Genomic DNA, 26,039 nt, shown 5'->3' on the forward strand with positions numbered 1-26,039 from the left:
CCAAGTTACTAATGTCATTTATATTAGTAATTCATATATATATATATATATATATATATATATAATATATATATATATTAATTATTATTTGTGTTTTAATACATCTAATTTTTGTAATTATCCATTTAAAATATTTATAACTTGAACCGTTGATTCAACAGCTTGATAACACGACGCATGACCCATTATTGACACATACCCCCTAATTGAACACATCATCATCATCAACATCTAATCTCATCTTCTTCTCTCTTAATCACCGAAGAGAGAGAACCATGAAAGCCATGAACCTTCCGAACTTGATTTTTTGAGTTTTATAACTCTCGTAAAAAATCTAAATGGATTAAAGTGTTCGTATCTTCTTCCTCTTTACGATGGTATTACTTTTCATGGAGGAAAGCTTGCCGTGATATTGCTTCCCTCTCATGCATGATTCAACCAAGGTGATCGACTAAGATGGAGTAACCGATTTTTGACGTTTTCTTTTTTATTTCTCGTTCAAAAAGCTTTTTTGGTGTTTTAGTTTGGTAGCTGTTATACAAAGGTAAGTTTTAGTAATTTTTGTGATAAATAAATGTATTAATGTTGTGTGATTGTTGGACTGTGAATTTGTGCTTGAATTTGAGTCTTATTATGTTGAATTATGTTAAAAGTTGGATGAAATAATTCGGTTAAAAAAATTGTTGAAAAACCAAACTGAACAGCCATATTTGATGATGATATAAGCTGGAATCATGGTGAAAATGATGTAATTTGGTGGCTGGAAATTGATTTTGAATATTGAAAAAAAGTGGTTATTGAAAAGATTGAAAAATTAGTTAAAAATTAAGTAAAATTGAATGAATTTTTTATGAGTTTGATTCGGTTCCGTGAAGTAACACAAAATGCTCATGTTTTATTTATTTCGGGGCCAAATTATGATTAAAAAAGAGTTTTGGGCTGAAAATTAATTAAAAAAATTTGGAGTTTAAAACGAAATTTTTAAAAGTTAAGTGGTTAAAGTGAAATTTTTGAAAAGTTTGGAGGTCAAAATTTTTTTTAAAAATTTTGAAAAACTAAATATTATTAACCGAATTTTAACTCTAAAATATTATAATAATATATTATTATTTGAATAATTATCTTTATAATAGAAAGATATAATATAACAAAAAATAGTAAACAGATAAGTTTTTCAAAAAATTTTAAAAAGACAATTTAAGCTCAAAATTGTATGACTGTTGTATTCATAAAATATTTAGAAAAGTACGAAATAATAGTGCCAAGATAATATGAGATGTTGAAAGAATAAAATTAAAAAATAGCTAAAAAAAAAGAGAAAAGAGAAACAATAAGAACTTGTTGAATGTTCGTCTGCTGCCAGAGGTGCAGTAGAGATATGGTGGTAAGCCACCCAGAGTAGCTTCTAAAAGTAAGATTTTACATGTTTCAACCAGAGAGCAGTGCATGTAAATACTTACAGAGGTCATATTTGGCATGCTTTAGCTGGAAAGCAGCACCGGTAAGATAGAGGTTCTCACAGAGGTCATGCCACTAGAAGATGTACCCAGGCAAAGGTTGCTGGGTTGCGTTGGGAGCGGGTAGAAATTGACAGATGAGCTCATTCTCTGCACTGAGAATAAACATGCATCATACTTATTTGCGCATATTTCTTTGTTATATGTTTCTGTGATTTGTGTGTATGTGCTTCTTGATTAATTGTTTCTCTGTGCTTGTGGTTGTTAAAGTTAGTATGTATCCTTTGGTTGTTGTTGGTGGCTAAGTATAACATAAAATGAACCTAACTAACTACCCCGACCCTATTAAGGACTTTTCAGTTCTTGCCCTTTCATTTTCCCCCTTCAAATGGAGACAAGAATTCTGTTCTATGAGCTTTCACATCCTTATATATACGAGGATCCAGTATTCTATAGTTTCTATATAATAGCTGTGGAACCTTGAGTATGCTTATACGTGTTACGTGACCATCTTTTTCAGCACCCTATAAATACCAGTACTTCGACCCGGATGCACTGTATGAGTTTCTGCTATCGTGGCTTCATCTGGATGCACCCCACCATCCTTTTCCAAATGGAACTCGACATGCTATTCCCACATAGCCAGAGGGCTAGGTAATTACTAAGCCTGAACCGATTGAGGAGTTTGTTCATACACCTTATTCTGATTGGGACCTTCTCTCCGAGCCAATGGTATCATCTTTGTTAGGTACGCATTCAGGGGATAAGTCAGGCCCTCCAGCAGAGGGAATAGATCACATACCAACAGACAAACTTGTGTTCGTAGGCGACCCTGTACATATAGACATCAGCAGTGACAATAGTCCCAGGAATTCCCCTGAGGTCATACTGATTTCTGATTATGACGAGGACTCGAAGGAAGATCCGAAAATAGTGGAGATCTTGTCTTCAGATAGCGACAATTAGAAAATGGTAGCATATTTTGACGGCACTACAACTTAGCACCAGTGTTTTGGTTTAAACACTCATTTTTGGTTAGATCCACAAAGAGATTAGGAGTTTGTTAGACTTGCTAGGCTAGTTCAGGCACCAGACTAGGGGATTCTTCTATGGGTGAGGCAATTATGAGTAAAGGGTGTGTGAAAGAATGTAGTACTGACTTCTTTTGTGTGTGTGTGTGTTATTTATTCTTCTATTTTTTATATTCATGTATATTATTTTTTGTTATCCGTATCTTTTATATATATAAAAAAGATTTTCCAACAAAAATTGATCACGTGCTAACAAGGTTACATGCTTAGTATTAACTAATAGTTATATTTAGGAAGCAAGTTGGTAACACTCAGTTTTCGATATGATCATGACATACAAGAAATTAGATCATTACAATGTGATATCAAAGCAGTTCGTTCTTAGTAGAACATGGAGAATGGGCTAAATCATTCTCATTGCATACTCTGTGTTGTGTCTCATTCATTTAGGAATATATTTACAATATAGATTACATGACTGTCATTATGTATCTATTTTAGAGACTATTTACACTTTATCTGAAAATATTAAGACTGATGACGTTAATATAAAATGCTGGATGTGAACATGATCTTGATGGCTGTATGGGGACGAGGACGTGGTATCCAATGTGAGAGTTTGGGGAATATCGCTATAAGAGACGTGAATGATTTTATAGTTGCGACAAACACCATGGTTGATGCTGTGCATGAAACAGCAACTACTACTAATCGAGAAATTGACCGTTTAGGGAAAAGAAATGGCAAACATAATGGAGAGCGTAGTGGTAAACGTATCGGAGCTCGTAACGGTGATGAGGATGTTGGAAATTATGAGAAACCTATGACTTTAACAACTTTTTTAAAGGTGAATCCGCCTAAGTTTAAGGGAACACTTGTCGCGACGGAAAATGATAATTGGTTCAGAGGTATCGAGAAGTCGTTGCGAGCGCAACATGTACCAGAAGGGCAGCACGTAGAGTTTACAACCTATATGTTAGAGGGAGAAGCTTTAATAATTTTCATCTGCATTAAGTTCAACGGAGAGCCAATTTCAAGACACCTGGAGTACATATGTATGGCAATCAGCAAGCTAGGAACACTCCTGTACGCTCTACTATTGGGGATGGAAATAGGCTAAGGAAAAATGATGGCAAGCGACCTCAGTAGACCCAAGCGGACCAGATGTGTAAGTAATGTGGAAAGGATCATCTTGATAGGCCTTGTCAATTTGGATCGAGTGTATGCTATAATTGTGGCAAAACGGGGCATATAGTGAGAAATTGTCCAAACTTTACTCCAGAGCCAGTTAGATCCCAACAACAAGGACGAATATTTGCTATGTCTGCTAATAATGTTGTATATTTGGACTCCTTCATCCGAGGTCAGTGTTATGTCAAGACTCATTCTCTAACTGTACTATATGATTCGGGTGTGTCACACTCTTTTATTTCTTTAACTGTTGCATGTGAGTTGGGATTAGATTTTTCTGAGTTGAATTTTGATTTGATTGTTTATACACATATATCTCAAAAAGTTTTAACAAGCTTAGTGTGCTGACAAGTAGCATTTAATATTAAAGGTAGAACCTTTGCACATGATTTGGTTTGTTTGCCTTTGCATGGTCTAGGTGTTATTTTAGGATTAGACTGGTTATCTCAAAACCATGTTCTTCTTGATTGCTTTGAGAAAATTGCTATCATTTTGTCTGATGATGTGCAAACTGGACCAGTGTTATCCCATACTTTTTACTCAAATTATGTAAGAGTCACCTATAACGGGAGGAGTGTGAGGGGTACGTCGTGTTAACGAATAGCTCAAGTAGCAATTAACTAAGTTTGGAACGGATTCGAGTGGTGAGCGAGTTTTTATATTTTTTTGGAAGATATATCGGAGTTTCCTCCTCAATGAGAGATAGAGTTCAGCATTAATTTGATATATAGAGTTGGACCGATCTCTATAACACCTTATCGTATGTCGCAATTGAAACACATAGAACTGAAGAAGCAGTTAGATGATGTATTCGGGAAGAACTTTATTCGTCCAAGTGCGTCACTATGGGAACTCTAGTATTGTTGGTAAAGAAGAAGGATGGAGGAATTGATTTTGGCTTTTGAGAATCTAAAATTGGGAATAAAAGAGGTGATAATCAGAGCAAATAATCAGTTTCTTGGTGGTAATCAGAACAAGAATCAGAACCGTAATCTGAATTTCAGAAGCCCAACCTTAATTACATTTTTCCAAAAAAAAAATAAGAAAATACTAGTTCACTTGTTATCACTAATCAGAACACCAATCAGAAGTTTAGAATATCAACATTATTTTTTTAATAAAAAGAAAGGTTTACTTGAGCATGGAATAGGGGAAGGGGCAGTTGAGTAGAGGTGGTGGTTGATTGAGCTTCGCCAAGGCTTTTAGTGGTGGCGGCTGGTGGGTTCGCTGGGACTGATGGTGATAGAACTGAGAAGCAGAAGAGTACCGAAGAAGAAGCAGCATTGAGCGTCACTGAGAAGCAGAGGAGTGCCACTGATGGTGTCGTCGTCACTGAGAAGGTGTGCAGCACCGTGGACGTGAAGCATCTTTGACACTCAACAGTTCAATTCGACCAGAAGAGGTAGAGTGCCGAGAAACATTTGAATAGAGGAGCTTTGGCGCGGGCCAAGGTGGCTCTGAGGTTAGTGACAGTGGTGTTTGGTCAAGGTGGTGAGCAGTACTGAGCAAGGGTTGAGCCATTGATATGTGAGATAGAGTGGAGAGGGCCAAGACTGAGAGGGTGCTACTATTTTCTAATTGAGAAAGAGGAGAGTGAGGTTCTGAGTTTCTCACTCCCGTAGTCGTGCCCTTTTATATCACTAACTATATTTGCAATTTTCTAACGGTATGGATCTTCATCGGGCCGGGACCGTGTGACTCGATCTATAGATCGGTTTGAGTTGAGTTATTCTCTTGAGCATTTTTTCTTTTCCTAGGTCAGACCCAGGTCTCTTCGGGTTTGGATCATAATATATAAAAATGCTTTGGGTTCGGGTCGAGTCTCCGGACCACGTACACTCCTTGGTTATATGTTTGATTTTTAATGGTACGCATGAAAAAAGTTTGAAAAAATTTAAGGAGTCAACTACAACATAAATCAACTCAAGCCAATTCCTTTTATTTTTAGTTTTGAAATTCAAAAAATTAGGATAGTGAGAGATTTTTTTTCTTGTAACAGACTTATGTTTCAACTCGTTAGCTCTAATTGGTTATACTTCTAATTAATTCCTAACAGATACTAAAACGAAACACTCATTTTGATGATATACAAAATTTCGAAGAGATTTTATTTATAAAAAATAAAAAATACTACGTGCATAAAAAAATAGTTATTAAATTAGTATTTTATATTTATATTTTTTTGGTATCTATATATTTGTATATAAATATATTTATTGTTTTAATTCATTTTTAATATATATTTTATATTTTTATATATATTCTATGCAAGTGAATAATTTACATTGATAGTTGATTATCTGTGTACATAACATGATTAATAAAAAATTATGTAGATATTATAGTTTTGTGGATCAGTTTTTTTTAGCCCAAGATAAATTGGACACCTCTCAATTTTAGACATTACTCACCTATATTAAACACTCACATACACATCGGTCTCGTCCAAGTCTCAAATGTAGATAAAAGACAAGAAATTTTACCAAAATTTTTTTGGACATATAACTCACACACTTTAACATCTATTATATATTACTATTTTTTAAACCAAGTTGGGTTGGTCTAGTGGTTAGCTCACTAGTCCGCTTAAGCAAGTGTCGGGGGTTCGAATCCCGCCTTGTGCATGCAGCAACCCATTGGCCAGCGGCAAACCCTTAAATGGAGCTCAGTACTGCGGCGGATTAGTCCTTGACCTGTCGGGTTGGGGGATACCGTGGGAAACCAAAAAAATATATTACTATTTTACAACTAAAATATAGCATATAACACTTTTTCATTGTAATTGAATTATTTTTTTTTTTTCAAAATTAAGGAGGCCTCTCCTCCACTTATTCAATCTCTCTTATACATCATTACTAATTAATAATTATTAATTTAATAATCAAAATGTATCATATAATATTTTTTATTATAATTAAAATTAAAATTTATTAAATATTATTAATTTAAAAATCAAAATATATTACATAATATTCTATATCATTGCAATTAAAATAATTTTTTCTTTCAAAATTAAAATTTTTTTCTTTTTTTATTCTCTCTATTTTTCTTGATTTTTTAATCTGTGTCACAATTTTTATAAATTTTTTATTAAAATATTATTATTTTTAAATTATTTATAACTTTTTTATTTATTTGATTAAAATTTTAAATATTTTTTACAAAAATATTAGATATTTATTTTTTAAATTTTATAATAAAAATTAAATAGAGATACAATTTATTCGAAAAATTTATAATTTTATAATATTATTACGGGTAAACTATTAGTATGGGTTTTTTATGGCCTTGCGTGAGACTAACTTTTTGTCTAATAATTTTGTATGTTGGGCTAACTGGGTTCGTTTGTCTAGTTGATTAAATATGCCAATGGGACTGACCCATTTGTTTAGAAATTATATTAAAAACTTTCTTTGATAATTCTTTTAGCCCTTTGCCTTTTTATTTAGAAATTATATTGAAAACTTTGTTTGGTGATTGTTGTAGCCCTTGGCTTTTTATTTAGATAGAATAATGTTAGAGAATATTTTTTATAGTTAATATTAATTAATTTTTCTAAAATTATTTTATTTATCTTAAATTTTAACCTCTAAATCATATCATTAACTATGCATCTTAAATTAGAAATCATAAATCTTAAAGTTGACTAGTGTTAATTAATTGAAAATTAGTTTTTTATATTTTTATTTAGAAATTGTATTGAAAACTTCATTTGGTAATTGTTATAGCCTTTGATTCTTATATAGAAATTATATTCAAAACTTTGTTTGGCAATCGTATTGATTAAGTATTTTGCTTCCAAGTGAAAAAAAGGAAGTAATTTGCCTCAATAAATATTGTTATGTTATATTAATTGCTTTAAATTGTAGGCAGTATTAAAAGTATCAGTAATGCAATGCTAGTGATGAACTTAAAGGCTACATTTGTTTACCGACATAAAATATTAAGATAAAAATATAAAAATATAAAAATATAATTGATAGATAAAATATAAATAAAAATATTATATCAAAAAATATTAAATTAATATATTTTGTATTTTTTTAAATAAAAATAATAACAGTTTATTTTTTATTAATTTTTTATAATTATATTTTTTATTATTATATTTTTTTAATTTTTTATATAAAAAATAATAAATTAATTTTTTATTATTTATTCTAACCTATCACAAAAAAATATAAAAATACTAATTTTTATATGTCATGTTCTCAAATCTTGTCTTATCTAGTTTTTTAAAATTAGAACCAAATGCAGTAAAAAACTCAAAGCTCACCATACAACCTCCGTCTTCTTTTTTTCGGTCATAAACCTCCTTCTCAGAGGCCCATACGAAGCCATTCTATAACGCACATCAGAGGCCCATTCTAACACTGCGAGCTGGCCCATAAAGGCCCATTACGAGGTCTCGTTCTCTCCCACGAGAGAGACAGAGAGACATGCATCTCACAATGTTGAATTCTTGAAGCAGACTTGGCAAGTTGTTCATAAGTCTACCCATATGTTTCTTCCTCTTCGCAATTCCCGATTCCCCAACAAATATTTATTTCTTCCAATCGAAATCTCCAATCCCTAAATAACAACAAAACCCCCCATTTCCCCCCTTCTTTATAAACCTCAAGCTCCAATTTTGTTTTTCCCTTTTTTCTATTTTTTTTAAATAGAGTTTTCAAGCACCCATTGAATTTTTTCCCGGGAAACTAGAATCTGAGTAATTCTCCTTTCTACTGTGTTTTCATATCTTTTTTATCAAGGGTTTCGCCTTGAAGCTGTTTGATAATAAATCACAATGGGAAGACACGTGTTACTTTCACTTCTGTTGTTGTTGTTCCTTGTTTTTTATCCCTCTGATGCTTCCTTCGCTGGGGAACACAGAAATTTGGCGAATTCGGATGCAGAAGATGGTAATAAAACTGCGAAACCGGTGAGTTTTTTGGTTTTGTGCCCCCGTGTGTGTTTTGTGATGATATTTTTTAGCTTCGAATTGTGTTCCATTTTCCTCTTACTAGTGTTTGAATAAAGTTCTCTTCTTTAGGACCCTCCGTTGCCAAATAAGGAGAATTCAGATCCAAACCCTGTTGGTGGTGGAACAAAGAAGAACGGAAAGGAATCACCTTCCACCAATGCTAATAAAGCACCCGAAACGGGTGCAAAGGGTTCCAATGGTAGTGATAACAGTAGTAAAACTATTTCCTCAGCTCCGGCGCCTTTGGCCAAAGTGAAGGGTTCAAATGATCCTCAAAAGGAGAACAATAATACAGCTTCTCTAGCTGATAATAATGATGTTAAGGGCAATGAAGAAGGTGGTGCCAAGGGAAATGAAAAAGGCGATGGCAATGGAAACGTAAAAGAGGGTGGTAAGGATAATGGAAATGAGGGTGGCAATGGCAAGGGAGAAGAGGGTAGCAAGGGTAATGGAGAACAAAGTGACAAGGGTAATGTTGGGCAAGGTGACAAGGGTAATGGAAAAGATGGTGGCAAGAGTAATGAAGAACAGGGTCACGCTGGTGATGGAGGCAAGAGTAACGTAGAACAAGGTGACGGGGGTAAGGGAAAAGATGTTGGCAAGGATAATGGAGAAAAAAGTGACAAGGGCAATGGAAAAGATGGTGACAAAGTTAAGGAAAATGATGGGGGTGACAAGGGTAATCAAGAAGAGAATAAGGGAAATGAGAGCAAAACTTATTCACAATCTACCACCACTGAGTCTTGTCGTGATCTGGGGAAGTGCACGGACAAAGGAGGCATGGTTGGTTGCATTTCCAAATTAGGTATTCATCTGGCTTTTGATCTTTTCATTAACTCTTACCAATCTTTGATGTCTTTATATTGGTTTTAATGTATGATGCAGTTGTTTTTTATTGTTCATTGTGTTAACTACTAACTGTTAGTCTAGGGTTAAGAGGATATACACCTTAAATAGAAAGTGATATAGAAAGAAAGAGTAATTTCCTTCTATAGAAAAGTTCTGCTTATTTTGAGGAAAGCTATATTAAACTGCTAGCCTGACTGGTTATTGTCAATGATATACACTGCTAAAACTTAACGGGGTAAAGTATAGGCAATGTAATGTGTAAGTCAACCCTACCTTGTGGAATTTAATTCTAATGGAAGCAGTTATCAAACTCCGAATTATTTAGTTCTAGAGGCTTGGTAACATATGAATCCATTAGATGAAGGCTCATGAAATGCTCAATAGATACAAAAGGTAAATGTAATTGAAAAGTAAATGTTGCTAATAAAGTCACCCGCTTTGTGGCCATAAATTGGAAAAATTATTGGACAATATATTTGGTGGATTGGCGTTGACTTTTGGAATCATAAATCATTGTATGAGAAACAACTCAAAGGTTGCTTGAAGAGCTGTGTATTTGAATGCAAAGCTCTTGATTATACTTTCAGAACACACTAGTTTTCAACTTTAATACAAGAAAATGGAAGCTAAATTTCAATTATTTTGCTGTTCTTTTAGGGAAAATTTTGGAAAATAATGACTTGAACTTGAAGATCACAAAGATGTATGTAGTGTGCTGAAATCCCAAAACCAAACTTTTGAATTTAACAGTGTTTCAAATTTCTCAACTGATTTTCCAAAAGTTCCTGTGCTATTTCCCTCACTGATTCAGAAGTTTAGTCTTTTTAAGCTTCCATTAAATGTGCAGACTTTGATGTGTATTTATGACAAACTCAGATTCTCATGGTCTATTGTCTAGCAAGTTTAAACCTTTGCAAAATTTAAATTGTTCTGAATAATTCTTAGTTTGTCTAAAAAGATTTTTTGAACTAATTCAATATAGAGCTTTGTTCTGTATGTCGAGTTTCGGGTGTTTAGGGAAAGGGAATAGAGTTAAGGAAACTTGTAACTAAGATAAACTCATAAGTATAAAACCAACTCTATTATATTTGATATGAAGTTTAACTAGTTAGTTTGGATATGGAAGCTGACTAATGTGACTATGAAAGATCAAAATCTGGTATTGCAAAATTGAAATTGCCTGAAACAGCATTTAAAAAGTGGTGCCATTGTTCCAAGTTTTTCATCTCTTTGTTGCACACATCCCCTTCTTTCCCTCCATGACCTAACCATAATACCTATTGCATGTAGTCTAGTGGATCCATCATTTGTTAAAGAATTTTAGATCATGTAACCTCTAAGTAAACTTCAGAAAGTTGCAAGAAAGGAATTCTTCCTAAAAATATTTGCAGTTTAAGAATAATTCACCGGTCAACCTTGTTAACAGTTTTCAAAATAATAATTAACATGTGACCATTGTTGGCTATTAACCAGTTGGTTTCTAAATTGTAAACTGGAATTATAAGAAAATAAAATACAAATACAAATGAACTCATCTAAGTGGTGGATCTTGCTCATGAACTAGGGCAAATTTTCTCCCAAGAGGCCTAATAAGGATTAGTAGATACGTATGATCCCATTCACCTTGGTTTTGGAAATTATTATGTATGACACGAGGATTGCTAAATTTGCTAATTGCTAGTACTAGTTTTACCTGTGTTTAATCAGTCTATCTGATCTACTTGCTTTTGGAACTATGACCATTAGGGTTTCTGTGAATTTGTGGCCTTTTGGTCCTTGATCAGGATGTGATGAAACAGAGCAAGCAATGGTGCTGCATACACCAACAAAATTTAGATGTTATTCATTTATAGGAGATTCTTTCATAACAGGAATAGTGCTTTTCGTTTTCTTTTTCAAATGATATGTTTTCCTTGATAATGACAAGAATGTGAATTGTTTTCAAAATTTTGGATTTTTGAGTAGTAAATGACTAAATGGTAAAGATAAGAGAGGGTTTTGGGGGGAGGTATAGGTTTTTTTTTTGTGCCATGTTCTTCATAATGATTTAAAAAACAGAAAGCAACGTGAAAAATATGTGTCATTGTTGAATAAAAGGAAAATTTTCGTCTGGGAAAAAAACTGAACAAATAAAAAAACACCTGTTATTAAGGCTTAATGGGTACCTTCATCACATGAAAGCGAAGATTACTAAAGAAGCCTCCTTATATATACTCCCTGCATTTCATATTTGATTTGTCATGTTACCTTTCTGGCACATTTATAAATATTAAAATATCTCTATTTATCTAGAAACATGAATTTATAAATGTATCAGCAAGTTATAATGACTTATCGATATGGAATGCAAGGAGTAATTCAAAAGGTTTCATTCAATTACCTTTAGTATTGTAGTATTGGTTTCATAAAATTCAACAATATAAATTCATTTGCATTTATGTTCCTCGGAAAAATTACCAGATCCAACATATGTGGTTGTTCTCCTTCATAATGGAGGATCTGACACCATCAAAGTGAAGCTTAATGAAGGTAATGTTGAAGGCATTGAAGTCGGCATACAAAAAACAGAAGGTACTAATCGTCTAGTCAATTTTTATCTTGAGCCGGCTTATCTTTTCCTTCATATTGATGTTTTTATTTATTTTTCAAGGTGCGTTTTTCATCTTTATACTCCTTCCCACTCCAATATGAATCATAGCTGGAACTCATTGTAATAAAACATCTCGTTGTAATAAAACATGGTATATTAACAATATTCTGCAAACATTTGTTTTGGCATATTTTGGAAAAAAGACGTGGTTTGTGTTAGGAAAACTGATTGTTAAATAGTTTATGGCATGGATCAAATATGGAAAACTGATTTATGATTGGGCATTGTGGTGTAATATGATCAATGTAGTCAATCCTCTACTTAGTGGAACAAGGCTTAGTTGTTGTTAAATAGATTATTATTTGAATCAAGGTCATCATTTGCAGAACCCCTTAGGTTATGAAATTCCAGAATATTATGATTCATTCGGATGCAGAGTTATTAAATTATGGATTATAGTGGAATCAGTGGCCGTTACTCTATTTATCTTAGGGGTAAGGAAGAGAAACAAGGTTGTCTAGGAATATTGAAGAACAAGAACTAAAGAAAAAAGTTTTGATGTTTTTAACCATTCCAAATTTACAATCTTCTTAAAACTTTGTTAGTATTATTGGTGCTGCCTGTGAAGCTTAATTTTCAATAAATCACAGTCAAAATTCCATTTGTTTTCCTTATTTCCGATACTGTAACCATCAAGAATTTAACCATTTCCTTTATTTTGCATTGCATTCTGTTCAATCCACCAAACTTATTATTACTCTCCTGAGCCACTGAAATTATTGAATTCAATTCTTCTGTAAATGATTTCTGATTAAATGCTTGTTTAAATCCACTGATGGTAAGAAACCAATTAATGTACAAACTTTATTATAAGTCAAACTTATTTGAAAAGTTTGACTTGAGCCTTAAATTAGTAAGTAGATAATGGCATTCTCCTCCAAAGTTGTCTTCGAAAGTTAATCCTGAGGCACACTAACAAATCCCGGTGGATATGCCACCACATCTCAACATCTTTAGAATAAATTTATGACTAGAAACTCTTCATTGCTTTCTTGATTAAGTGTAAGATTTGCATTTCTCTTACTATTTGCAATTTGCTCTCCGTTGTCAGGTTAACATTACACTAGCTACTAGTGGAAGAACCCAACTGACTTTCAATGCTGGAAAAGGAGATTGTGTGCTTCTGCTTCATATGGGTATTCCTAAACCCAAAGGGGATTTTCCTATTCACTTTCCTTCTCGTGATAAAATTTTAACACCAGTCAACGGCGCTTATTTTCTCATAGTGGCAGTAGTAGTTCTTGGAGGGACATGGGGTTGCTGCAAATTCGGGAAGAAGCGACGCGGCGAGGTCCCATACCAAGAGCTTGAAATGGCAATGCCTGAGACTGTTGCGGCCGCAGCCAATGACATTGAATCTGCTGAAGGTTGGGATCAGGTCTGGGATGATGATTGGGATGACGACGTGGCAGTGAAGTCGCCGGGCACGCGTCATGTGGGCAGCATCTCGGCGAATGGCCTTACTGCTAGATCATCAAACAAAGATGGATGGGAAGATAATTGGGATGATTAATTAGTTTTTAGCAGCATGCAAAAGACAACTAGAGGAGAGGGATATGAACATCAAAGTTTGATAGGAGGAGGGTGGATGCAGAAAACAAAGGTGAAAGTAACATTTTGAGTTGCAGGGTAAGATTCAGGATTGACAAATATGATTGATGGGGACTTAACTTTGATGCATGTCAAAGCAAAGGGACGGCAAAAAAGGAAAGTGTGTGTAACAGTTTTTTACACATTGGATTGTTAATATTGGAAGTGTAGTAGTGAATACACTGTGGCCTACTAGAGAGACAAAAGGAATCTGTAAATCAAATTATAGGAGGTAAAGAATATTTTTGTTCCCTTTATAAAATCCATACATATCTTTATACCTTTTTTGTGAACTCAAGTATGCAAAAATGGAAGTTAAAAACTGTTTTTTTGGGTTACTTTTGGAGATCAGGTTTCTCTATTCACAGGTGTTTGGAATAAAATATGTAGTAGTGGATATTGTTAGAATCTGCATTGAATGTGTGCTCTAAGAGCATACAATACCTAGGGGTGAATGATGATAAAATGGTGAGTAAATAGTCATTTTTCACCCGGAAAAATTACAATTTTGATAAAATAGAATTCAAAGATGCAAGTGACATCAAAGATGCAAGTGACAAAATGACTTTCAAAGATATGTTTTATATGACAAAATAAATCAAATATATATAAGTATACAAGTAATTGACATATTTGGTTCAGTTTGTCAAACTGAACATTTATTTTTGGTGGGATGGGGGTCATTTTATTATTATATCTTTTAAAGTTTGTTTTGTCAAAATTATAATCTTTCAAGGATGAAACTGGTTATTTATTCTTGCTATATAGTTGGATATTTTGCACTTTATTCCTTACCAATGTACCCTATCTTGGTTCATCGCTTAAAGATTAGTAAGCGGATGATAGATCTTTGGTTCATCCAAGTTAAAGATTTTCAAGTTATCATTTGAAAATTCCCATCCTTTGTGAATGGGATTCCACTAAACATTACCCAAATGTATCTGCTTCATTAACCCTAATTTAGTATTGGACCAAGAACAAAACCAGGGAAGAACACTATCTTCAAAATATATTCAGAACAAAAAATTTCAAATCGTTTAGTACAAAGATTAGTATATGATTTTTATTTGAATATCCTAAAGTTAGTGTTTGTATGATGCTCACAAGATTCAAATAGTTTGAAACATATATAGAGCAATGATATATCATTTGAAATTTGATGCACTCATGCACACTCTATGTCATCACTCTTTGGGTCTCTATGTTTGTCACCTACGCATGCTTATTTAGAAAGGCATACGCACCTAAGAATAATTATGGTTCCATGCACTACTTTATTCTTCTTCAAGGCCAAGACTGAGTTTGTTAATCGTGTCTCCACAAAGTAAAACCCAAATGTGGGAGCAATACACAAATAAATAATGTATTGCACACATTTGAACAGATCATGTAGCACATGCAATCATGCATGATAGTACTCTAGATAGATTTAGAGATTTATTTATTTATTGTTATTGGATGGGACCAAAATTTAGAGTTTTAGAGACCCATAATTTGAGAATTTATTCTAGTATGCGTGTTTAAGCATATTTTAAGGATATCATAAAACAAAATATTTTATTAAAAATTATTTAAAAAATATTTTTTATTTTTAATATACTTAATATAATAAAACTTAAAAACATTTTGTGTTATTGTATTCTTAAAATACGTTCTTATAATACATATTAGATAAATTCATATACATAACAAAAAAGATTATGCAAAAAATTTAAAGTATATTATTTTTTCCTTCGTCCTCAATTTTTATGTTTGTGACAGACTTAGACTCACCTACATATTTGGTGTCATGTTAGACAATATAAAACCTAAAATGCCAAGATTTTGTTTTATAGAATGTATTTGTTAGAAAGAGCAATCTTATGACAAATAAAGTTATATTTGATTTTAATTTTTAAGTGTTACACTCAACAAAAGTCTTCCCAACCGGATTAGTTAAAACGTTTAGCTTAAGGCACAATAAAAATACAAAATAAAAAAATTGTTAGGCCATAATTTAGTTTGAATCTAGATAATCCATAACCATAATTAACACTCATCTTACATGTTTCTATTTTACATTTGGACATATTATTCATCTTAGTATAGTATATTATTTATAGCGTAAGGTTAAATCAGTAAGCTACATCATCAAACTTTTTTAATTTTAATTCTTTTGTGTGGAGAGAACAATGGGGGGAAAGTGTTCATTGTTGGAAGTGGAACATGGCATGATTACAGTGCACTGCAACAAACGTTGCCGTTTGAAAAAGTTTCTTAGTTGGTGCTCCTTTTTAGGGCATCTTTGTGTTGTGCTTTCATTATGTCCACCAAGAACCATGAACCCTACTTCATAAGGTTTTCTCATTTACAACAATGCATTTATTTAGCATATTATTTTAAAATGGATTTAGCCAAAAATTGTTCTAAAGACCTTGGTTAAAAATCAAAACAAAAAATTTGGACTCTTCAATGTATTGAAAATTTGCTAATTTTATGTTTTTATTTTTAAATAATTTATTTGCGATACTCTTAACTAGTGTCTTTAAAACACTTAATAGCAAAATCCTTTTAAAGTTACAATAGACATCGATCTCGTAATTTTGATATATATATATATATATATATATATATATATATATATTATATATTATATATATATATATAAATGAATTTTTTAGGATATTTTTCAGAAAGATTATTACTATAAAAATTTTGCCAATTTGTGTCTTAAAAACATGGGTTAAGCATATCATAAAAAAAATATTTTATAAAAATTAATATAAATTTTATTTTTTTATGTTTTTAATGTATTAAATATATTAAAGGCATTAAAATTTTTTTATCATTATATTTTTAAAATGTACCCTTAAAATACAAGTTAGTTAAATTCTTACTATAATACTACTAATGAGTATGTTTATCAAAAATTAAAATTTTTCAGGGTATTTTCGAAAAGATTATACTACATTACTACTTAGCACGTATTCAATAATTTAGTTTAAGAAAAGATACACATGTTTAAGGTCTCAATACTTTCACAAAAATTATACATGAAACAATATTTTATAGTATCATATAAGATATAATTATTAAAATTAATTACAAGCACAAACTGAAATGCCAGTCCCTGTGGGGCAAGTTAACTACTTAACTATTATTGTATTTTTTTTATAATGCTAAAGTTCTCCCCAACCTGATGTGGAACGTTTTACACTTTTACTAAGATAAAGAAAAGAATTAATGTGAGTTTAAAGTGTCAATAAAGCAAAAGAGTGCTTTTTGCCTTTACCATTTCTTTTTCTTCCTCCTTCCCTGTTTCCAGCATTATTTGCAGTAGTGGCTCACATTTTATTTTCTTTTTATAAAAAAATAAATGCGCATTACATGTGAGAGACATAATATCAATTTAAAAGTTTATATCTCACATATTAATAAATAAAATGCAAATTAATAACTTATCTTATATAATATCTCTTTTTCTAAAAAAACCACATTTAATCAAATAGATTAGAATGTTCTATAAATATCAAAACCCACATTTAATCAAATAGTAAATAGATTGAATTAATACAATGCTCTATAGAATTGCATGATTAGATAACAACACTTTTTATCCAAGTTAAACAATGCGCCGCAGAGCACTTAGCTTTGTTCCCTTTTGCTTTTGGTTTTCTTTCTAAATCTCAAGTTTGGCTTCACATGTGAATTGAAACTAAAAACTTAAAAAGGCAACTTGTTTGGCATTTTTATTCGGATTTTTTTTATAAAATTTAATTTTAATGCCCTGATTGATTCAATTAAATTCATCTTAAAAATAGTCATTTTTTCATATATGATAATACGTAATTAAATGTACGTGTAAAAATTTTTATACACTAACCTGTGACTCAAAATAAAATTCAAACATAAATGATTCCTTAACACCTAGAATTGCATTAGAGTTTCCCCCTTTAAAGTCAAGAACACACTAATCGAATTCACATTTTCAACATTGACAATGATACCTTTCATATTTGATTTGCACAAGCTTCCACATTTTTTAGTCATACCCCAGATGTGAAAAGATGTGATCCTTGAAAATGTGGAATTTACCTTTATTCAAATCAAATATAAACTAATTGAATGAATCAAGATTCCTTTTTCACTAGTTTTGTGATACTCATAAGTAGTAAGAACATGATGAAACATAGAAAATGCACCAAATACTTTAATGCAATCTATCATCTGAAAGAAAAATTGTGGTTAAAAGATATCATTCTATTTAACTCTTGAACTGGTGAAGAAAAATCCAGCAATACAAAGTGATATGACCAAAAAAGTAAAAGGAAAATAAATCTGGTAAAAAAAATACAAAAAATCGCAACAACTTAAACAAAGGAAAGTTTTGGTTGAAAATTCTTTGCATGTGTATAGCTTCAAACTGGATTGTTCTTCACCAATTACTGCAATACTGTTCTTGTTTTTCCTGAAATCACTGCATCAAAATTCATTCTAACTCCTCTTGTCCTTCTGAAGGGCATTGGATTAACTCTAGTATGTTGATTACCTCGGCCATATCCGGCCGGTTCGACGGCACTTGTGAGGCACAAATCAACCCCAATTTGATCACAGGAATCGCTTCTTCGGCTGCGAAATTACCAAGTAGCCTCCCATCAACACATTGCTCAACCTTGCCTTCCTCCAATGCACCTCTCACCATGTCACAAAGAACAACCACATCATCCTCCATGTATTCCACAGGCCTTCTTCCGGTCACCACCTCAAGAACAAGGATTCCAAAGCCATACACATCACATTTCTCGGTTATCTTAACTGTTCGGCAAGCAAACTCCGGAGCCATGTAGCCGAGCGCGCTTTGAATTTTGCTGCTCAAAACACAATGGTCTAGCATTGGCAATAGCTTTACTAGGCCATAATCTCCTATTTTCGCCTCGCTGGAACAATCAATCAGTACATTGGTTGACTTAAGATTGTAATGTATTATGTCCATCTGGTGCAAATGAGCTAATCCTTTCGCCATGCCGAGAATAATCCGGAACCTTTGTCTCCAAGAAAAGACATCTTTGCTGTTATTATCATCATGGAGGAGTTTATGCAAACTCCCTTTGGATAAGTACTCATAAATGAGAAGCTGCAAAGATGAAGTCCAGTAATAGCCTTCGAGTGTCACCAGGTTTTGGTGTCTAACCTTGCCGAGATTTTTCACTTCCCTTTCAAAGTCATCTTGGGACTTGATCAAACTGGACACTGTAAGCTTCTTGATTGCAACAGAGTGGCCGTCTCGAAGGACAGTGCGATAAACAACTCCGAATCCTCCACGGCCTATTTCACTGTCTTTATTAAGAAGATTATGAGCTCCATCTGCAAAGTCTGCATCACCAGAAAACATGACAAGCTTGCCATAGTTTGGATCATTTTCGGGCGAACCACTATAGTCCTCACCACCAGAGAATGCAAACTGAGCAGCCGAACGAGCCATTGAATTGCGCACATGAATGTTTAAGACTGTAATAGCCACCACACCAACGGCTATAAAAGCAGCTGCTCCTATAGCAATAAGAGCTGAGATACTGAGTATGATCTTATGATGGCGATTCTGGGCCGAAATGCTGGAGTTGGAACTTGAAGAATTCGGGTTTAAGACAATAGGTTTCGGGTGGTCGGATGGACAGGATTGATTAACAACAGAACCACATAACAATGAGTTGCCGGAGACAGATGAGGGTGAGATGGTGTTGAAGAATCCACCCACTGGTAGCTCACCTTGAAGCTGGTTGTAGGATACATTAAAACCAAGAAGGTGCGAAAGATTTGTAAGCTCCTTCGGTAAACCTCCAGAGACTTCATTCCATGACAAATCAACATATTGAAGATTGGTGAGATTTGCAATTGATGCTGGGATTGAACCAGTAAGCTTGTTGTGAGAAAGTATCCTGTACAATTCAATGGAAATGCATAAACAAACAAATCAATGTATGTTATATAGAGTAAGGCATCAAAGATTGAAACTATGATTTTTGAAAGCTTACAAAGATGTTAAAGATGAACACTTGTCTATTTCGGATGGAATTCTCCCACTTAAGAAGTTCCTTTGTAGCCTCAATTCACTGAGTAAACTTGCACCTTGAATTTCAGAAGGAATGCTTCCATTAATCTTGTTGTCACTCAAATCAAGAATGTACAAAGATTTGAGTTCTCCTATAGTCACAGGAATCGAGCCAGAGATATTGTTGCCGGAAACATTCAATACTTGCAAACTGCTAAGGTTCCCAATGCCATATGGAAGCTCACCAGAAAATGCATTGGATGACAAATCCAACACTTCAAGATCATGGAAAGGTGAACCTTGCAAACCCATTATGAATATCCACCAAGGAATATGGCCTGAAAATTCATTCTGGCTTATGTCGAATGTCGAAAGCTTAGAACAATTCGTCATCGAAAACGGCAAGTTTCTTGTGAACTGATTCCTGGACAGATTCAACCTAAGCAGCGAGTCTAAATTCCCTAATGATTTCGGAATCCAACCGGAAAGTTCATTAGCTGAAAGATCCAAATTCTCTAGACTTTTCAACCCTCCAATCCAATCAGGAATGGTTCCAGTGAGGGAATTTCTCTGCAAACTGAGTGATGTGCATGAAGTGAGTCTTTGCATTGACTCAGGAAGTTCCCCAGAGAGAAAATTACCACTCAAATCCACTGATTTCAAAACCAAGCACCCTCCAATTTCTTCAGGAATCTTTCCACTAAAGTGATTATTCTGCAAATTTAACTCCCTCAAATCATACAGATTCTTAATTCCCTCAGGAATCTCTCCTTCAAGCAAGTTATTTGACAGATCAAATGACTGTATTGCCCTCAAGAACCACACCCCAGATGGCAATATACCAGAAATTTGATTGTATGAAAAGTTAACATTCACCAATGTGGAGCATGAGCTCAAGGAATCAGGAACCTTACCTGATATGTTGCACAAATAAGAATATTAGTACTGAATATGATAGCAGTATTTGATGCATATAGTGATAAACAAGTAAAATTGAAGCATTTGAGCATCATATCTGACCTGTGAGATTGTTCTTGGCAAAGGAAACTGTTCTAAGAGAGCCACATTGGTTGAAGAACCCTTCAGGGATTGAACCAGAGAGATTGTTGTCACTAAAGTCAACAACTTGCAATCCACCAAGTGATGAAGGAAGATCAGGGTTTATGGTGCCAGTGAAGTTGTTCCTTGCAAGTGAGAGAATCTTTAGATTTTGAAGCCTCAAGAGTCCTCTATCAACATGGCCAGAAAGAGAGAAACCATCAAGAACAAGGGAATTGACCCTTTTTGTTGAGAGGTCACAATCCACACCATCCCAATTGCAAGGGGTTAAATCATCTTCATTCCATGAAGAAAGTTTACCCTTTGGATCATCCAAACCGGCTTTGAACACAATCAAACCCAAAACATCATCATTGAATGAAGTGTCATCAGATAGCACTGGTTTTGGTGAAGTAAAAAGAATCAGAAACAGTAGTAGGAATATGCAATACGATTGCATCTTCATTTTCATAGTGTGATCTATGTATCTAACAGAACTAAGGGAAAGTTTTTCTCAAATTCCAAAGGAATTGAAGAACACTAACATTTTCTTTCAACAATGAAGAAGAAAAAGAAGGTTTGGTAGGAACAGCATATGCACCACCAAACAAGACCAAACACCAAACCAAACAACCTCAAACAAAAAAGGAGGGAAGTTTCTTCTGAGCCAAAAAAGGAGTGTTCAAAGGACAATAAGCTATATAGAAAGGAGACACTATGGATGAAGAATTTCTGCAAGAATCCAAAATATCACAGTGGATGTATATATATAATAGTAATAAACAAAAAGAGAAGATCACAAAATTCACAAAGGAACAAAAGGGAAAGAGAGAAGGAAGAGAAATACTAAGGATTAGACAGAAACCATGTGGAAAAGAGAGAAATAAAACAAACAAAGTAAAGCAGAGCAAGTCCAACAAACTCTCCTTTTAACACTTTTCTCTTTTTTTTTCTCTTAAACTATTCAGAATTTTCAAATCCCGTCCATTCAAAAAAGAAGAACACAACACTCACATGGTACTATGACATGAATGCGTTCCCACTTTCCAGGAGTAAGAAGAAGAAGAAGAAGAAGAAGAGCACACACTCAGAGAAAAGGAACTAAATTCTACAAGGAAATTGCATAAGCAAAAATGGGTGTTGCCGAGTTGAGCTTCTTATGCAATAAAAAGAAGAAAATTTTGATTTTTATTCTCATTTTCTTTTTTCTGCTTTGTTTATTGTTACAGTGGGAAGTGATTTAATAAGCTAGCAGGGAATTGGGTGAAAGAGTGAAGAAGAAGGTATAAAGAATTTAATGATGGTTAGGAAGAAGGGTATGCCTCGGGGTTGGAGAAGACATTAAAGCAGCGAGTGTTGGATTGGGCAGAGTTGCAGTTTTGAGCTTGAAATTGAAATGAAGCAAGAGTGAAGAGCTTGAAGCATGTGTGTGCATTATGGCAGTCAGAGAAAAAGCATAATAATAATAATAAATAGTAGTGATTATTTAATGGAGAGATGTGTGTGTTTGTATTGAAGAGAAGCGAGGTTGGTGTCAGAGAGAGAGAGAGAGAGTAAAGTAAAGTGAAGTGAAGCATTTAAAGCTTCCAACGTCCAAAGAGAGAGAAAGAGAGTAGCATTAACCCCTTTTACGGTTTCTGATCTCTCTCTCTCTCATTCTCACTAGTAGGAATAGTGGAATACACAAATAATTTCTGTCCCAACTTTCTAACTCTCTCTAATAAATTAATAGCTGTATTTAACTTATTTAATGAACTAAAAATAAATTAATAGCTGTATTTAATATTATTATTTTGGTTTCTAAAAATTTAACTTTTCATAACATAATCTTAAAATTGATATTCTGAATTTTCAAAATTTGTATTTATTTGATAAAATAATACATCAAATATAAAGAGAATATTTCATAAAGGTATGAAAAATTATATTTCATAAAGAAGGTATGAAAAATAGTCTAGATATTGAATTTTGTCTAATTTTTTATTTATTTATACTTTTTAAACATTTATATAAATTTTTTTGCAAAACAATTGATGAAATACATGAGTCATTTGATACTTATAAAAAAATATATTCTAAATTCAAATCATCAATATCAAAATGCTATTTTTTAAGGGTTAATTACGATTTTAGTTTTTAAGGTATAGGTCGAAATTTTTTTATCATCAATTTTTTTTTGCATACAAAATAATTTTTAAAGTTTAACTTAATTTTAAAATCGTCTTTAAAATTTAACATGATTTTAAATTTTTGGCAACGAAAATGGAGGCAGAGATAAGATCATTAACAGCTTCTTCTTTTTCTTCTTCCGTTCTACTTTCTCAAGAGAAAAAACACTCTTTTCTCTTTTTTTTTAATTATTTTATATTTTTTATTATGAATAATTTGGTCCAAAATGTTAAGATTCAAGTAAAAATAACGATTTTAAAATTTGAATTTAAATTTTAAAGATGATTTTATATAAAAAAAAGATTAAAAATAAAAAAAATTTATCCTATATTTTAAAAACTAAAATTGTACTTGACTTTTTTTTTATCTCATTTGTGCTAAAGTAAAGTAAAGAAACCCAATGTAAAATGACACTTTTTTTTTACCTTTTTAACATAATCATTTTTTTTAATAAATGATCAGTTTAGTTTGTAATAATAATATAATAATTTAACTAAAAAGTATTGTTGATACTTAATAATTATTAGTTAAGAATATAAAAATTTAAAATTTAAAATTTTTTAAGATATTTAATGTATAAAAATTAAGTTATTATCTTTATTTTATTTGAATTTTTAACTATAATATTTCTTAAAGGTTTTTTAAAATAATAATAATAATAATAATAATAATAATAATAATAATAATAATAAGATGGCCCTGCTTGCTGATTCGTGCAACAATTCAAAATTCTAAATTCATGAGATTGCAGTGAATTGATGCTTCGTAAGAAGAAATTATTGTCCAAGCAAGCATAGGTTTGAAAGAATGAAAATAAAAGGAAGCAAAATAGCAAATGATAATGACACCACGTTGGTTGGTGCAATCAGGGTACCAAACCAAACCCACCCTTTTTTTTTTTTACTAACTTCGTTTCGTCAATTTTTCATTGACGTCCAAATAGTAAATTACTATTTACCATACGTGTTTAGTTAATGTGTATATTTAACAAGTTAAATTGGCCGAATATTCATTTTACTCGTTTGTTTAATTAAGTAAATATTACAAATTTAAATTATATCTTATGTATGTAATAATTTATTAATTAAAAATAAATTCTTAAACAGATTTTAAATTGTTGGCTTACCACTAATTGGACTGAAGATATTGTAAAAAATTAAAAAAATAATTATATTGTATATTAAAGATATTTTAAATTTGGAAATATTAAGTAGATTGAATTTTTTAATAAATTTTAATAGATTTTTTTGTAGTATTTTTAAAATCTATTTTTAAATGTTAATAAGACTTTTTACTAGGCATACGTATTAGGTTAAATCTTTTACAATTCACCGTAAAAAAATAATACATCAGCTAGTTATACTAATAAGCCATTTTTAATTAATAATTAATAGGATAAAATGATTGTAGAGATACATATTTAAATTTAATGTTTTTTGTACATTTCTTTCATCCATTTAAAATTCAAAAATAATATCTCTAACCTCATACTAAAATCAATACAAAAGCAAAACAGAAACAAGAAATTGAAACCCCCTTTTCCTGTCTTTGGCCCCTTTTATTTTTTATACATTAAATACTTTAATACTCATATAAAAATACAGTTATTACTAATTAATTGTCTATTTAAATTATTTTTTAATTTAACAAAATAAAAAAGAACGTCTGCTTGAATATTAAAAACTATTAGTGTCAAAATGATATTTATAATAAAGGAAATGTAGTGGGGTTGAAAAAAAATTGCTGATATAAAATTGATCAGGGTGAAATAGAAGGAAGAGGATGAAACATGTTGCTGAGATTTAAATAAGAAAAACAAAAATTAAAACGGTGGAAAAAAATGAATAAAAAAATTAAATGTGATCAATTTTAGTTATCGTAGAACTTGATATTGTTAGCTAAAAATATCAAAAGTAAATATAAAGTAATTAAGATGTATTAATTAAAATATTTAAAATTAATTAATCGAATAGTTAAAATTTGAATTATATATTATATTGGTCGAGATACAAACATTAAACATTTCTCAAGGAAAAAAAGATTTAACATTCCCAAGTTAATTAACCACATCATAATTGTTTCCTTCAAATAAAAACTTACTCTAATAAAATATGAGTATTTTTTTACGTGTCCGGCTAATTTAGGTTTAAACGTCAAAAATAGATTAACAAATTAAACTTAGAATAAAAAAAGTGTTCGCTTAAAATTGCTTTGAGGTCATATATGATGTCTCAATCAAACAACATTATTATTAGAAAGTTGAAGCCAAGAACGTAAGGCAAACTCACTAGAGTCAGCCAACTTCTTTTAGTTATGTCAAGTTCTGTTAGAGTCAGCCAACTTCTTTTAGTTATGTCAAGTTCTGTTTTGTAATTATTGTCTTCAAGCTTCATGGTTCAAATTCAGATACCAACCAAGATTCTTGTATATCGCTCCAAAAATTTTTTCGCTTGTCACACTTTTTTATGATTAAACTTAAACCCTACGTCTAGAAAATTTATGCAGCGGAGGCAAAAATAATATACAAGTAAAAAAAAAAAAGGATATTTTTTGGATATTTCTTTTAATTTTTGGATATAATCTTAAAGAAAGACTAATAGAATACAATCATTTGTATATTCATTAAACTCATTAAATAAATATTATAATGCTATTAATAAATTAAAATAAGACCAAACATTAAAGTGACAAATTTTATATTGAGTATCAAACTAATTTTTATTATATATGGTCTCACAAATACTTATGTAGTACTTTGTAGGATCTAAAATGAAATGAAACTAAAATCAACGAAATATTTAAAAGCTAAGAGTTTTGTATTGTTCTAAAGAAAAATCATCTAACTAACTTGAGTAGATTTAATAATTAGCTCACTAATTTACTTAAATAAATATTAGGAATTTAAATAATGTCTTATCGAATTAGATTGGCGATGATGAATTAATATTTAACTTGTTAAATTACAAAAGTTGAAAAATATCGTAGAAAAAAACCACGTGAAACATTTCTTATTTTGGTTTTGGTTTGATGATATTTTTTATTTTGAGTAAAGTGATAAATAAATTCATGA

The 26,039-nt window shown here is 31.8% G+C and overlaps 3 protein-coding genes across 3 annotated transcripts; 2 read left to right on the forward strand and 1 right to left on the reverse strand.

The window, feature by feature from the left end:
- The first annotated feature begins 7,977 nt into the window (after nucleotides 1-7,977).
- Nucleotides 7,978-12,414, forward strand: LOC130976091 (uncharacterized). Its single transcript, XM_057900854.1, has 3 exons — nucleotides 7,978-8,603; nucleotides 8,715-9,450; nucleotides 11,955-12,414. The coding sequence occupies exons 1-3, from the start codon at nucleotides 8,469-8,471 to the stop codon at nucleotides 12,206-12,208; spliced, it is 1,125 nt and encodes a 374-aa protein (XP_057756837.1). The 5' UTR covers nucleotides 7,978-8,468; the 3' UTR covers nucleotides 12,209-12,414.
- A 630-nt stretch (nucleotides 12,415-13,044) lies between these two features.
- On the forward strand, nucleotides 13,045-14,072 carry LOC130976092 (uncharacterized). The gene has a single exon (XM_057900855.1). The coding sequence runs from the start codon at nucleotides 13,277-13,279 to the stop codon at nucleotides 13,655-13,657; it is 381 nt and encodes a 126-aa protein (XP_057756838.1). The 5' UTR covers nucleotides 13,045-13,276; the 3' UTR covers nucleotides 13,658-14,072.
- Nucleotides 14,073-17,937: 3,865 nt separating this feature from the next.
- Nucleotides 17,938-22,319, reverse strand: LOC130977003 (probable LRR receptor-like serine/threonine-protein kinase IRK). The gene is made up of 3 exons (XM_057901989.1): nucleotides 20,783-22,319; nucleotides 19,746-20,676; nucleotides 17,938-19,649 (listed from the first exon to the last, which is right to left on the reverse strand). The coding sequence occupies exons 1-3, from the start codon at nucleotides 21,270-21,272 to the stop codon at nucleotides 18,203-18,205; spliced, it is 2,868 nt and encodes a 955-aa protein (XP_057757972.1). The 5' UTR covers nucleotides 21,273-22,319; the 3' UTR covers nucleotides 17,938-18,202.
- Between the last annotated feature and the right edge of the window lie 3,720 nt (nucleotides 22,320-26,039).

This window comes from Arachis stenosperma, chromosome 4 (genome assembly GCF_014773155.1).
Source record: "Arachis stenosperma cultivar V10309 chromosome 4, arast.V10309.gnm1.PFL2, whole genome shotgun sequence".
NCBI classification, from domain to species: Eukaryota; Viridiplantae; Streptophyta; class Magnoliopsida; order Fabales; family Fabaceae; genus Arachis; species Arachis stenosperma.